General features: G+C 38.9%; 1 protein-coding gene across 7 annotated transcripts in view; it reads right to left on the reverse strand.

Moving 5' to 3' along the window:
- fmnl2a (formin-like 2a) overlaps positions 1 to 13,615 on the reverse strand; it is a 47,468-nt gene that overhangs the window by 25,702 nt on the left and 8,151 nt on the right. For all 7 annotated transcript variants that reach the window (XM_067515621.1, XM_067515619.1, XM_067515620.1 and 4 more), the window contains exons 2-3: positions 4,542 to 4,625; positions 964 to 1,044 (exon numbers count right to left, since the gene is read on the reverse strand). In XM_067515621.1, coding sequence (XP_067371722.1) covers positions 964 to 1,044; positions 4,542 to 4,625 — 165 coding nt within the window. The remainder of the gene's footprint in view (positions 1 to 963; positions 1,045 to 4,541; positions 4,626 to 13,615) is intronic.

The following is a 13,615-nucleotide window of genomic DNA, read 5'->3' on the forward strand; positions in this document are numbered from 1 at the left end:
CACTTAAATATTTTTAAGTGAGAACACGTAAAGCAATCAGCATGAAAAAATCTAATCCAGCATCACTGTGTATGTATGTATGTATGTATGTATGTATGTATGTATGTATGTATGTATGTATGTATGTATTTTTGTGAGTGTGTTTGCTGTGCTGTGCTCTTTTCTTGTTATAACTTTATTCATGCTGGTCTTGCTGGCTATGAGTTATGTAAAAATTTAAACTCCAGTCAGTGCAAATTGAATTATTTAGTGGTCTGTTGTTATTTTGGCAGAGTCTATTGGTTAATTTGTTTCCCAGTTCACAGTTTCCCAGCACCCCCCGCAAACAGCTCTTTCACCTAGACCCCAGTAAGACTTAATTTGGTCAAAGCATAAAAGCTGGCTGCATAAAAGCTTCATACAGCCCCTCCTCTTACTTGCTTCTCCTCTTTTCTATGAAGTCAGGGAAACAGTCAGAACTGGCTGCTGACAGATGACATAAGGCCATTTTCATTTGTAGCAAAGATACTTTTGATATCTTCCATTAGCTGCTGCTATGCTGAAAGGCAATGCCAATGCAGCAGTTCATCCAACTGTCTGCATCAATAGTATTCTTTCTGTTTCTGTTCTTTGCCTTCAAGTAGTTATTGTGTTTTTTTCGAATGCTGTTTTGTACAGAGAGCTCGGAGCACACACTTAGCCACAGCACCACTAGGGATTGGTGTGTCTTGCCTAATAACACTTTAGCTGTGCAAACCTGGAACATTCCACATAAAAAGCAGTCTCTACTGGTCTCACTAAACCACATTATTGCCTGTTTTGTTAGTTCTTATGCTGTCTCCTCTAGAAAATCTGTATGCCCTTTTTCCTAAGCTGTGGGGACTTCCTGGAGAAGAGACAGAAGGTCAGAGGGGAAGGAAAAGCTGCAGAACTGAAGTGCCAGGCCACTGCAACAGGATAGCATGTGAGCAAGAGGGCACTCACCTTTCTTGTAACTGCAGGGTCTAGATAACTCCTCAGCTTTTGGAGATATGTGTGAGGCGGGTTTTTCACTTGGAACCGCTCCTGTCAAAAAAGCAAAACAGAAGAGTGAGATGGGGAAAAGGAAACAAAAACAAGATGAGAGAATGAAGAGAACAATACAGAGCAGTAACACACAGGGTGGAATTCAAACATTTTAAAATAGGTAACAATGATAGAAGTTAAATTTATTGCAAAATTAATTTAGCTATAATTTAGTTCTGTAGTTTTGCATGGCATAGTCATTCAACATAGCCACACATTTAAAATGAAATTCAAATCCGGCTCTCACAAGTCTGAGCAAATCACCAGAATACAGTAAACTCTTGCTAGCACTAAAGCTATCAGATTAAAACTAAACAGGCTTCGAGCCAATCACACTCATGATGAATCCTCTAAGAACTCATGAACTCAGATTGTGTTCCACTTTAAGCAGCAGAATACTAACAATGACTCCCCCCTCTCCCACTTGTGGAACCTGCTTTAGTAGCCATGACAAGCCTCTATACAGTGTCACATGTACTTTGTTTGTACGGACCTCAGGTTTAATGAAACAGCACTTTATGGAGCAGATTAATACTTCTGCATTTATTTGCTTTTCAGCCCAATACTTAGCTCAGGGCTCCTGTGTTACACATACTGAAGAAAAGAAAAAAAAAAACTGTAAACTGCACTGTAACTGCATGTGTACTGTTTGTTAGAGGAAGGCCTTCAGCACCACAACACCATGAATTTATAATTTATATCTATAGCTGCAAAATATCCAAATCGGAAAAACTGTTAATGTATTTCTACAGTCTCAGTGTTTCCATTGTCAGACTCATGGATGGCAACAGAAAGGTAATGCATTCCTCACATACCTGTGAGCAATGAGAACATGACTGTTAAGTACATTCCCGCACAGGATCATGAATTATCAGTCCTCTTGGTAATTATGTCATTAGCTTTAATGTCCCCAAATGCACAACCTATCCATAAGAATGTGGCCAAACGTGTGTGACTGTGTGTGCATATGACCTGTCCTGAGTTCAGCCAGGAACAGGTTTCAGGTCAAATCCCTCACATGACTTCGCTCTAAATATAAATAAAACAGATTATTCTTGGATTTGGATCAGTTGGGCAGGGAACACCGTATTTGTGTGTGCCATACGACTGCAGCACGAATAGTTCTCTTTTATCACACAACACTACATCAGGGAATTAGTTTTTCATGCAATGTAGACAAAGACAATAAAGTCCTATTCTTTGTTTACAAGCCAGGACAGCTAACGGCCTGCCCATCAATAAAAAGTCAAGCGTTAGACTCTTCATCACCCTGATATAAAGTAGAACCTCTGTAATCTTTAAAGAATACCACAGTGTGAAAAGAATCTCTGATGGACCTCAATAGGAATCAATCTGTAGAAAGTACAGGCAGACACATATGGGGGAACACCATCTACTTTTCTTCTATGTCAGTGATGCGCCTAATTGTTCTGTAAATTACCAAGATCCAACCCAACTGTCTACAGAGTTTCAAGTGCAGTGACAAGGACTTGATCTCTCACCAGATTACTACTATTCCACACAATATCTCCACAACACATGTCCACGCTGTGGTGGCTGTGAATTTCTGCCACCCCCATGTAAATCTAAAGCACTTTAAATAGAAGTACATACACACATTCCACCCTAATTCCCATGAATCTGTTTGCCTATTACTGTAGTACTATAAAAAGGTTTCCGCCCTCTGTATCCACATTGTTGGTCAAATGCTCCTGAATCTGCTGTGTTATCAGCAACATCACATTTATCACAGAATGTGACTGTCTCAAAAACAGGAAAGACGACAGTGGCATGAGGGGGACAAGTGACAGCATCAGGCAGAAAGACTGCCCTGACCTGTCTGAGAGTTTCATGGCCTAAAGAATCTGAGTACAACCCGACAGTCTGAAGCATAACCAATGGATAAATAAATACCGTGTCTATGCTGTTGTATGGAGAGAGATGGGAGCAATGGAAACAGGGCTTAAATACATGAACCAAAAGACTAATATGAGAACACAAGTCTATTTTTAATAAACTGTCTCCAACAGGTTGTCAATGGCAGTTTGTCTAAATTAGAAAAGTGAGGTGCATGTCTCCCTATGCACCTGGGGAGGGGAGGAGAAACTTAAGAGGGGGTTTAGACAGGTATCCTAAATGTGGGAAAGCAGTTTGCTCTTTGTTGAATATGTATTTGGGTGCATTCAAATAGACCAACCGACATTAACATCTTAACATCTGTGCGGAAAATATGTCAATGGTTGTAAAGAAATGCTTGACAGTGATGAGTTCATTATATCTGTCTTTGTGTTCATATCTAAACAATCCTCCATATTTCATAAATCCTCATAATTGACCAAAAAAGTGCCTATTATTTTAATCTCTGGCACCGTTAACAGGGTCTGTTTTTCAAAGGCCATAGACCTGTCATCTCTGTTTCTCCACCTCCCTCCATCACTGTTCTCATGGTTACATTAAGAGATTCACTGTAGCTAAGGTCCAGAAAATAGTTTAGTCCAAGCGCGGCTGGTGCCATCACGGGTATATGCTTGTTGGGAAAACAAAGAAAGAAAAACGATACTTGATGACCAGTTTACTAATATGATGTCTGGTTGTTAGATGATTGGTCATCTTACTGAAAACACAATTTTCCAATGTCTTTGCTACTTTGTTTAAGGTGATCAGTGCTACAGTTGAGACACTTCACATCCATAGCAAATACCAATAATTTTAAAACACGGTTAAAATGTGGACAGCATACATTTAAGTATCTGCATTCTGTTTTCTTGTGAGTACGTGAGCAAGTATCAAAAAGGGACGATGCCAAAGAAATCACTGCCCATTAGTTACTGTAAAATGCTTCATTCACAATAAAGGGAAACCAACTATTTTCACTTCAGGTCTGATTGAGGAACACTGAGTCCACTGTAAAATGAAAGAGGATCTCTGTCTGCTGGTCAGAAGCCTGTTGAGCTCTCTGTGGCACCACTCACTTCAGGGTCAGTGGGTGTCAATACAGTTTGAGTAGGAGGTGGTTTTGATCATGTGTCTGTTTTTCTCCTCCACTCAGGGATGCAGACAAACTCTTTGGCATGGAGGTCGTGGGATGAGTGGAGCACTCGGACCACAGCTCACTGCACAACGTGCACCCTCTGCTATTGCCTACACGTAGCACTGGCGCCAATAACAGGCTGAGTTTTTTTTAAAGTGCTAACTGACGTGTGCTCCCTGCTGTGCCACTTAACCCACTTGACCAAGGAAGTCAGGGCAGTGTGTAAAGACTAAGAAAGGCTAAGAAGATAAAGGCAGGGCAATGGAGCATAAGAGCTGTGGTCACGACACACACTGAGACAGACCTTCTCCTGGAATAGATATACTGCAGAAAGTTGAGATACCAGATTAAGGATAACTTTCATATAAGATTTCGACTATTTGTTCTTGTGACTCTGCTAATTATTGAGCCTCAGTGCATTAGGTGTAACCTTTACGGCAGCTACATCAAAACATATCATGCCCACCTGGTCACAGATGAGTTCCCACTTCTTCTCATTGTCGTACTGCCTCAAAAGCCGTGCTTTGTCTGGAGGAAGATTCATGGAGTTCTGAAAGGAGAGGAAAAAGGTTAATTGGATGAAAATAATGGAATACCACAAGTCATAAAACCTGTCAACACTGACAGCCCATGTTAGCTAAAAAAAAAATGACGATCATACAGAGGAAAAAGAGATGTAAGAGAACTGACTATTGTTATATAATATGCTTTAACATTTTTTACTTGTAGGAGGGCATTGGCCTGATGTTTTGTTTCACCATGTTTTTCAAAGAAGATTGTTTCTCCATTTATCTTCAGACTTTTTTTTTTTTTGTCCTTTCTGCTTATCCCGTAAGTTCAGGGACGCCACAGTGGATCATTGTCGGCATGTTGATTTGGCAGTTTTTATGCCGGATGCCCTTCCTGATACAACCCTCCCCAATTTCCATCGGGCTTGGATCGGCACTGCACAGCTGGGGAGGGGAATAGGCTGTTAGGGGTTAAGTGTCTTGCCCAGAGACACGTCAACATATAGCCGGGAGCGAGGATGAAACCACTGACCCTGTGGTCGACTGCCTTTACCAACTGAGCTACAGCCACCGAGACTATCTTAAGACTCAACATAGTTATAGTATAGTATAGTATCGTTATAGTTATATTAGTCCAAGCATGGTGAGCTGGTCACCAAGTAATAGAACAGACCAGGAACATATTTAAAGCAAATTCCATGTATACCTCACCATTAGTTTTTAAGAAATGTTATTACTAACAATAAACATAAAGACAGAAGTGTTCATGTCCTGTATCCTCAGAACTATATTAAAAGTTAGTGGGAAGAAAGAAAGTAGACTCCAAAAAATAAATAGTTACATGGGATAAATTTGTGCAAAAGAAAAGATAAAATCAGCTATAAGCTCTTTCATTTGATAATGTTATGCAGATATTATGTACAGTGAAACATGTTATTATATAATAAAAGAGGTTAGACTATCAACCATTCTTTTTAAGACTATTTTAAAACAGAGACACTGCCAAGTTAAACTACAGTTGTCTTCTATGCTCACCGAGTAGCTCCAAACATTGGAAATTTACAGTGTTGTGTAAGTGTTGTTAAAGATGCCACAAAACATTTACTTCGCTGTCATTTCCAGATTTCCACAAGAGCTCCTCGTTACAATTATCTTTTCCCGTTTTACTCTTACAAACTATATGGCAGACAGAAAAGCCACCAATGAGAAAAATCCCAAATTATCTGTTACGTCAAGTGCTGGAAACAAAACTTATGGCTGGGAAAAGGAGGTCTCTCCTTTAAAGAGAGTTATGCGGCAACATTTCAGCAGGAAAAAGCAGTAATAGTTACATTTTCAGCTGAGCTTGACACTTCATACAAATCAGAATCAAATTTTTTTGTGGGTAACACCTGTACAGTAGCTCCCAACTGCAGTAAAAAAACATATTCCCCTTTTTTGATTTTTTTATTGATTCTGAAGTTGATTTCCTGGGAAATGTGTGTTGTTCAGGACAAATCTAATGTGGCCCACATGTTGGTTAACACTTGATGTCTCAAACTTATACTCACATTGTCCAAAGAATGTTACACAACTCCTAACTTTATCCTACATTACTTTATTGACATCTGCTTCACGTTCAAACAGCTCTGCAGTTGTTTAAAACTTAGCTTATTATGATTTAATGCACTTCAAATGATTTAGAAGGTCTTGATATAATTAACTAGCACTTAATTGTACAACCTATAGTATGGAGAGTACAGAACATGTAAATACGTCAGCAACAACAAACTAAAATAGCTTGCAACACAGTGAGAGATTAGACAGGACACTTTTTGCAGACAAAAAAAATCCAGACTATTAAAAACATCCTGCAACAGCAGGCTTTGTGGGCAACAGCTTCCAAATAGAAGCAACAAATATCAACAGTGTTTCTTCTGTTTTATTTATTTATAGTTTTAAGTCATGAAAGACAAATAATGGCTTGACAAAAATGTTTTCCACTGTTAAAAAAGAAAAGGCAAAATGTAGCCATTGTGCACCACTTGCGGTTCTTTCTCCCTCCTCATTAAATAGGCTGGATCATCTATTAGTGTGTGTGTGTGTTTGTGTGTGAAAAAGCTCAGCCTCCACTTTTTCTCTGCTGGATTTTCCAGCAGTGCTCACACTGGAGTAGGAAGAAGACTGATGAGGAAGATCCTGACATTATGAATATTTCCAAAAGAAAGCAATACAGGAACAGATTTAGATTATGTAGTCTGTCCGCCACCTTCCACCTTGCTTTATTGTTGTTCTGGAGATGTTTCGTTGTTGGAGTTTGCTTTACTTTAGTTTTAAGTCTTTAGTCTATACAATACATTCTATATAACCATCCAAAATAAAAAAATCCATGTAGAGAAAGCAGTATAAAAACTAGAATATCATTGTATTAATATGACTTAAAAAATTATTAAACTTTAAATTTCTCAAATTTAAATTTTAAATTTAAAAGTAAAATTTAAACGATAACACATTTGCTTTCATTTAGATGCATAAAAATCCATTTTCAGTACAGCCCTTTTGTTTTACACGGTACAAACACACACTGTAGACTGAACAGTGACCAAAAAACTGCATTAGTATTCAGCTGATGCTGTGAGGCAGGCTGATTGCTACTGTGCTGACTACAGGGAACTCTATGAGTCAGGAGGCCTCTATTGACTCAGTCTGGCAACCAGATGAGTAGTACCCACTTTCCTTCCCTAAACACATTAAAACACAATTTGACACCTGAGTGGACAGTCATGTTTAATGACAGAAAACCACTAGCTATCTCATTGAGTTAAACACAGAAGTACAAACAGTCTTTTATATTTTGGCAAGCTCAAGTTAACAATGGATAAAGCATTAAGCCCCGACTAGACTTGTGCCTTGTTTTCTTTGGACGTTGGTGATCATCTGTCCTGGAAACTAATGCATCTATGGTAATTATGTAGGTGTGTTATATAGGTGCTGCAGACTGGTTAGATTTGCTGAAACACTGTGAGTGCACCAAACTGTGGAGGTCCTGCTTGGTGACACTCCAACCAAAGCAAAGTAAAACTTCTAGCAGCCTTCAATTCGTTCAGCCTTCAATTCTGCTAATGATCTGTGACAGGCACTCAATTTGCCCGGGTCAAGTTACCCCATCTCTACAGCCACATTGTTTGTGCATGTGTGGGTGCATCTGTTATTAATGGGGTGGTGTTGAGGAGGGTAGGGCAGCTTTTCACCAACACCTGACAGCAGACCACCCTCAAGGATATATGCACACCTAAATTTGACTCAATTGTAAATCCCATAATAATTAAGGCATTACAATAAGCATAGCATAATTAGGATTGACCTCTTTAAAGATGATGTCTAAAGATGTGACATATTTCCACCACAGCAACCAGTGATCCATTACACACTGTCACACTGTTGCAAGCCCAAACCACTGGATCTGATACTAGAAAAGAAATTGTAACACTGTTATAAATTGGGGATACGTAATTTACGGCATCTGCTTGTTATCATAATATTGGCTGTAAAACTTCAGGATGCAAAGCGAAAAGACTTATTGGTGCGAGCTGAATAATGCATTAGTGACAGACGTATCACTGTGCACAAGAAAAACCAACAACACTAGAAACCATGACAATGCATGAGAAACTCTCTCCAGATAGCAACAAAAAAAAGGTGATGAGGGCTGAAAATTAAGAAATTTACTGTGCTGGATGATCAACCTATGTGAAATATGGGGTTTTTAATGCTTCAACATCTCCAGCCTCACTTCATGCTGCCAAACACACTTTTTATCTCTAAAACAGCTGTCCTACATCTCTACAGAAACATATTACATTCCTTCAGAAACATTTGGATAATAAATTCATGCATTCAGCAGGTTATCCTCACCTGAATAATTGTCTGTCTAGTCTGTTTTACATTGCAGTTTAAGACTTTAGTCTTTGGATGGAAAATGCTTGCAACACATAAGACAGTAGTGGGTAAAAACCTTAATGGACCTTCAGACTAACTGTGTTATGTTTGCAAAAGGACGCTCACAATAAACACAACAAAGCAAACACTCAACATTTCATGAAGTATGATCACTATTATGTTGTTGGGTCACATAAATATCAATCATTCTTAAAGCACTGACTCATAGGTTACATTTATTGTTTGTTTGTTCTGTGGGTATCACTAAAGTACAGAGCGTCAACAACTGTGAAGTCTTAAAAACAAAAGTGCCACTTCATCAGACACTTTGATACAGTAACCAGGATCCCAGAAACATCCATTTTTAAACTGTAAGTGTAAGTTCAAAAGTGACTGCTGGGATTCCCATGGCCAGCAATGCCATAAGCAGCCATGATCACAGCTAGATGCACACACGGTTCCATTTTGTTTCCATGAATGGGCCGTAAGTTAAAAGTTTCTGCAACCTTAACATATTGAAAGTTTGCACTAAGCAACTATTTCCTGTAAGTCTTCATCTAACCTGCCTTGTCTAAGTGTTTATTTTACTTTTCATCACCAATATTTAAAGCCAAGTTGCAAACTGCAAAATACTGAAAAGCGAAATAACTCAAGGTTTTAATGTGGATGATCCAAAACTAGTACGGCTGTTACAAAACCAAGACATTCTTAATTTCATATTACTCAGCAGCTGCAATTGTGTTGTACAGTGTGACTGTAAATAAAGTATGCCATACTGGACCAGTCAAAACAGGCTATATGTAGCTATTACAACCATAACATCTTTAACAGTTGCTACTAACATCAATGCATGTCATGTTTATGCCTGTGTAAATTACTTTAGGTATTTAAATATGCACAGGACCTATAAGTATCCATGTGTCCTCTCATTAGGCAGCTTGACTCATAAAAGGAGTGAAAGACAGCTGGCCTGAAGCCCACCAGCCACCCACTACCTTCAAGGAGGTCTGCAGAGGCACAGCCTTAGCAGCACAGCTAGTCACAAAAGCAAACACACCACCCACGTGAAGGATTATGTTTGCTGTTTCTTGTAAAAGATGAGGTCCATGTTAATGAAACTGAGAACACATCCATTTCAGTGGCCGTAACTCTAAAATAGATTATTTTTTAAGTCTAGGTGAAAAACCACTCTGTTTTTTTTTTTAGTAAATAAATAAATAAAAATACATTATAATAGGCCAACCAATGCTGAAATAAAGTAAAACCTAAATTATATCTACAATTATTACAGGTGCTAAATTATGAATGTTAATCATACTGTCTTTGACAGAAACGGGGATTAGACCAGCAAAGGGAATTGAACTGGTACAATGGAAACAAACTGCACAGTTCTGTAATACCCTCACAAATAACCAAATACACTACTTGTCCATCAGTTGAAATTCACATCTTGACCAATTAGCAAACTTGCAAGTGTGACTGGGAGTAGAAATTATGTTGCAGTCAAAGGTTGGAAATGGAAGTAAGTTCAAAAGCCAAAGGACTAGACACACTGCCTCTTACCGCAAAGACACTCCAAACTATGCAACCACCTTAAAGAAAAACTAAAACACACTGTACAGAACAAGAAAGCACATCTGACTCTCAGCCCAGGCTGTGCTTATATCTTTCAGAGCAGGGACTTATTTGTCCTTGGGGACTTCAGCTACAAATGAGTTCATGACACACCCACACTCTCCTCTTACTTGTGTCCATTTCCCCTTCCAGTGCACCACATTCAAAAATTACTCAAAACCATCCTGACAGATTCAGTAACACTTGATCCAAATAATTAAATATATCCTCAGTTCCTAAACGCATCACGACATGAGCCAAAATAAACAAGCAAACATCACAGATCACATTGCTTTCGGTTGTCCACAGCACTTTTCCATAATTTAAAGTAATGTTCCAACCTCTAATTTATTACCTTTCATTAAAACTTCTTGGTGTCTTTACAAATGAGCATTACAGAGACCACATGTCACAACAAGATAAAACCTCTGACTGCATGATTTACAGACAAGTCATGACAAATATTTGCAAATTGCTCAATGCACCGGAAATGTAGATAGTACTCTCCTGATACTTGATTCGTCACTTACGGAACTGTTGTATGTTTTAAGGCATTTACATAGACATAATGAGACTAGTGCTGCAGGCTACTCTGAGTTTTAGAACACCTCCACACCTTAGTTGTACTGATCCATAACAGAGTGCGTATGCTATGTTCCCATAATATCTGCCCTGCAGGGAAGTGGAGGAGCCCTTCAGGAATCTAAATCTGTCATATCACTAATGGATGTAGTGAGTGCTAACTGCCTACTGAAGGGGAAATGAGAAAGACAGTCGTGAGGCAATCTTTACCATACTGGGATGCGCTCCTCTCATTAGCACAGCATGGATTCATAATCCATGGCATTCTTTGGGGGCACAGGTGTCCCGTCTGCCCTCAGATTAGCTTTGTAATCCCCAGGACTCCCCCATCGCAGCTCAGCAGCCCCCTCCATCAAGACAGTAGTGTTTATGCTTGTGAAGCTGTTCACTGGATGCCTCTCTAACAAATGGTGAGTTTAAATGCTTGACCTCTCATTTCTTTTTGAATTCCTTCAATATACATCAGCAGTGATGAGCCTGAGTGACTCAGTACTTCATACACCATCTTTGCTGCTAAATAGAACTAGACATAGTAGTACCATAGCAGTAGTTTGTACCAGTTATTCTTGGTGAAAGGTTATTATAACTACTCAACTTTCTTAAGCTCCCAGTGCATTTAGAGGGATAGAATATGCCATACTTTATATGATTAATGGCCGTGGATTCAACAGTGATACACAGAGCATACAGCAGCTGCAAAGAGAAGGAATCAGATTTAACTTCCTATGTGCAAAATGTTAAAATGCGAGTGTAAAGCCAAGATGGTCTGTCTCATATCTTAATGAACAATGTTCAAACATCCATAAAACACTGGCTGTATTGTGGGAAGGGTTTATTGCAAAAAGCATATGCTGTGTTTATGTTGTGGGTAAAATCACTTTAGCTTGATACAGAATGGCTTTCATGCTGGCCATTATCCAAACACCGGAAACATTACGGGTACAGTTTTGAGCAGCAGGAAGTTGTCCAAATAAAACAACACATGAACACACAAGAGTTCTCGCCAGGCCAGATGTTGAGAGATTGCGAAAGTGTCTGAACTGAGGTGGAGTCCATGGTCCAGCTCCAAAATACTAGGAATATGAATCAGGAAAGTTGTTTATCTGAAACCTAAACAGTGGCTCAGGGGAGTTTAAGTGCAGTGAGTTATAGAATGAAATAATCAGTTTCCATTAAATTTGTCTGGGAAAAAACAGCTACAGTTTCTATATGAATAAACTTTATTTCCAAAGCAGGTAGTGGGATGAACAGGAAATCTTAAGCTCATGAAGAGGAGGCTAACTAATTTAATGCTGCTGCTAAGCATAATCCTTCAGAGCTTTTAATCTGTTGATTACCTACAACAGCCCAACATATGCAAACTCAGGCCATGTTTTTATTGACCATTGTAAAACTGTTTACAATGGTCCCATGGCTGAAACATTCACTTTCTTTACACAATTTAACCTTTGGTTATGTAATAATTGAATCACAGTTAGCATCTGATGAACATCTGCAAGTTTATTTTTTGGACTATTGTAATATAGTAACAACTTCTTGTCAAATATCAGATGTATTTACCCTCATCACACTGTGTTGCAATGCATCCCCCCTCCAGCTTCAACAGAATAAAACTTAGTTCTCCCAAACATGCAAAATAAACTGTTATTTAAAGACTGTTTCACAAAACAGGCAATAGAAAATCAAGGATTTGACCCTATAATAGCAGGATCTGTTTTATGTATATGTATTTAAGAACAAGTTGAATTTGTCAGCTGAAGCTCCCACTGTTGCAAAAAAGAAAGTAAGCCTCCAACAATGGAGTACTGAAAACTTTGTCCCTAGGTTGGTTATTTTTTCCTTGAAATGCACACCCTAAATTTAAACCCCAAGTCATGAGACCACTCTGGTTTCATGTGGGGGGTCCAGACTGAGAGGCACACAATAAAGTGTGAAACAACTGACTACTGCATTGTCTGACAGAGGGACGGGGCCTATATCAAACCCTAAGAAAAAGTGCACTGAAGTACATTCAAATGCAACAGGACCTGCCGTTCGGCTCTGCAAACGTTAATTCTGGCAAGTTGTTACCTGATAAAACATGCCTTTTTGATGCCAGTAAAAGCAGCATATGAAAAAAAGAGAGTTTCAGAAAGAAAGGCTTTAAAATAAATACAGTATTATATTGCATGTTCAAATCTATCTTCAAGAGAAGAAAACAGAGTAGATATTGTGCAAGATTGTAAAAGAAGTCCAAAAAATGGCCAACATGTACCAACAACTGCAAAATGTCAGATGACTGATCATGAGTTGCTATCGTTTAGACAAGCTTTACAGATAACTATTTAGTGTTAAAAAGTTTTATATAATGGCGGTAAAATATGGCAACAGATGAATAAACAATTCAGCCTAACAATCAAACTCTAAAAATACCCAAGGTTAATCAGATGGCTATATCAATGCCAGTAGATGAAGCTGATCCCAAAGGCAAGACACACCACAAATCTGTCACCGTAACCACCTCATTTATAGACTTTTGTAAGTGTAGTTACTGATTGAGCTCAGCACCATGAACATTAACGAATTCTAATTCACTTCATAACAAAACACCCACTTTTATGCAGCACTTTGTCCAAGCAACTTCACTTTATAGCACAGCTGCCACTTTTGGACCCTGAACAGATCCTGGCGACAATGCACTTTACAATGCAGGGACTCTCCTTTTCTTTTGCCCTTGGACCGGTCCTGTTGGACAACAGTGGCAACTGACTGTGACCAGCATGAAAAGTCAATGATGACTCTTTTTAAGCTACATCAACTTACACCTGCTCTCATGCAGAAAGACCTACAGCAAAGATATTCATGGCAAAGTCTAAACTCACCACAACCAGATGGATGTCAACAGACAGTTCAACTCTGTAGTAGTGTGAAACAAAAA

The sequence above is a fragment of the Channa argus genome, chromosome 9, assembly GCF_033026475.1.
Source record: "Channa argus isolate prfri chromosome 9, Channa argus male v1.0, whole genome shotgun sequence".
NCBI classification, from domain to species: domain Eukaryota; kingdom Metazoa; phylum Chordata; class Actinopteri; order Anabantiformes; family Channidae; genus Channa; species Channa argus.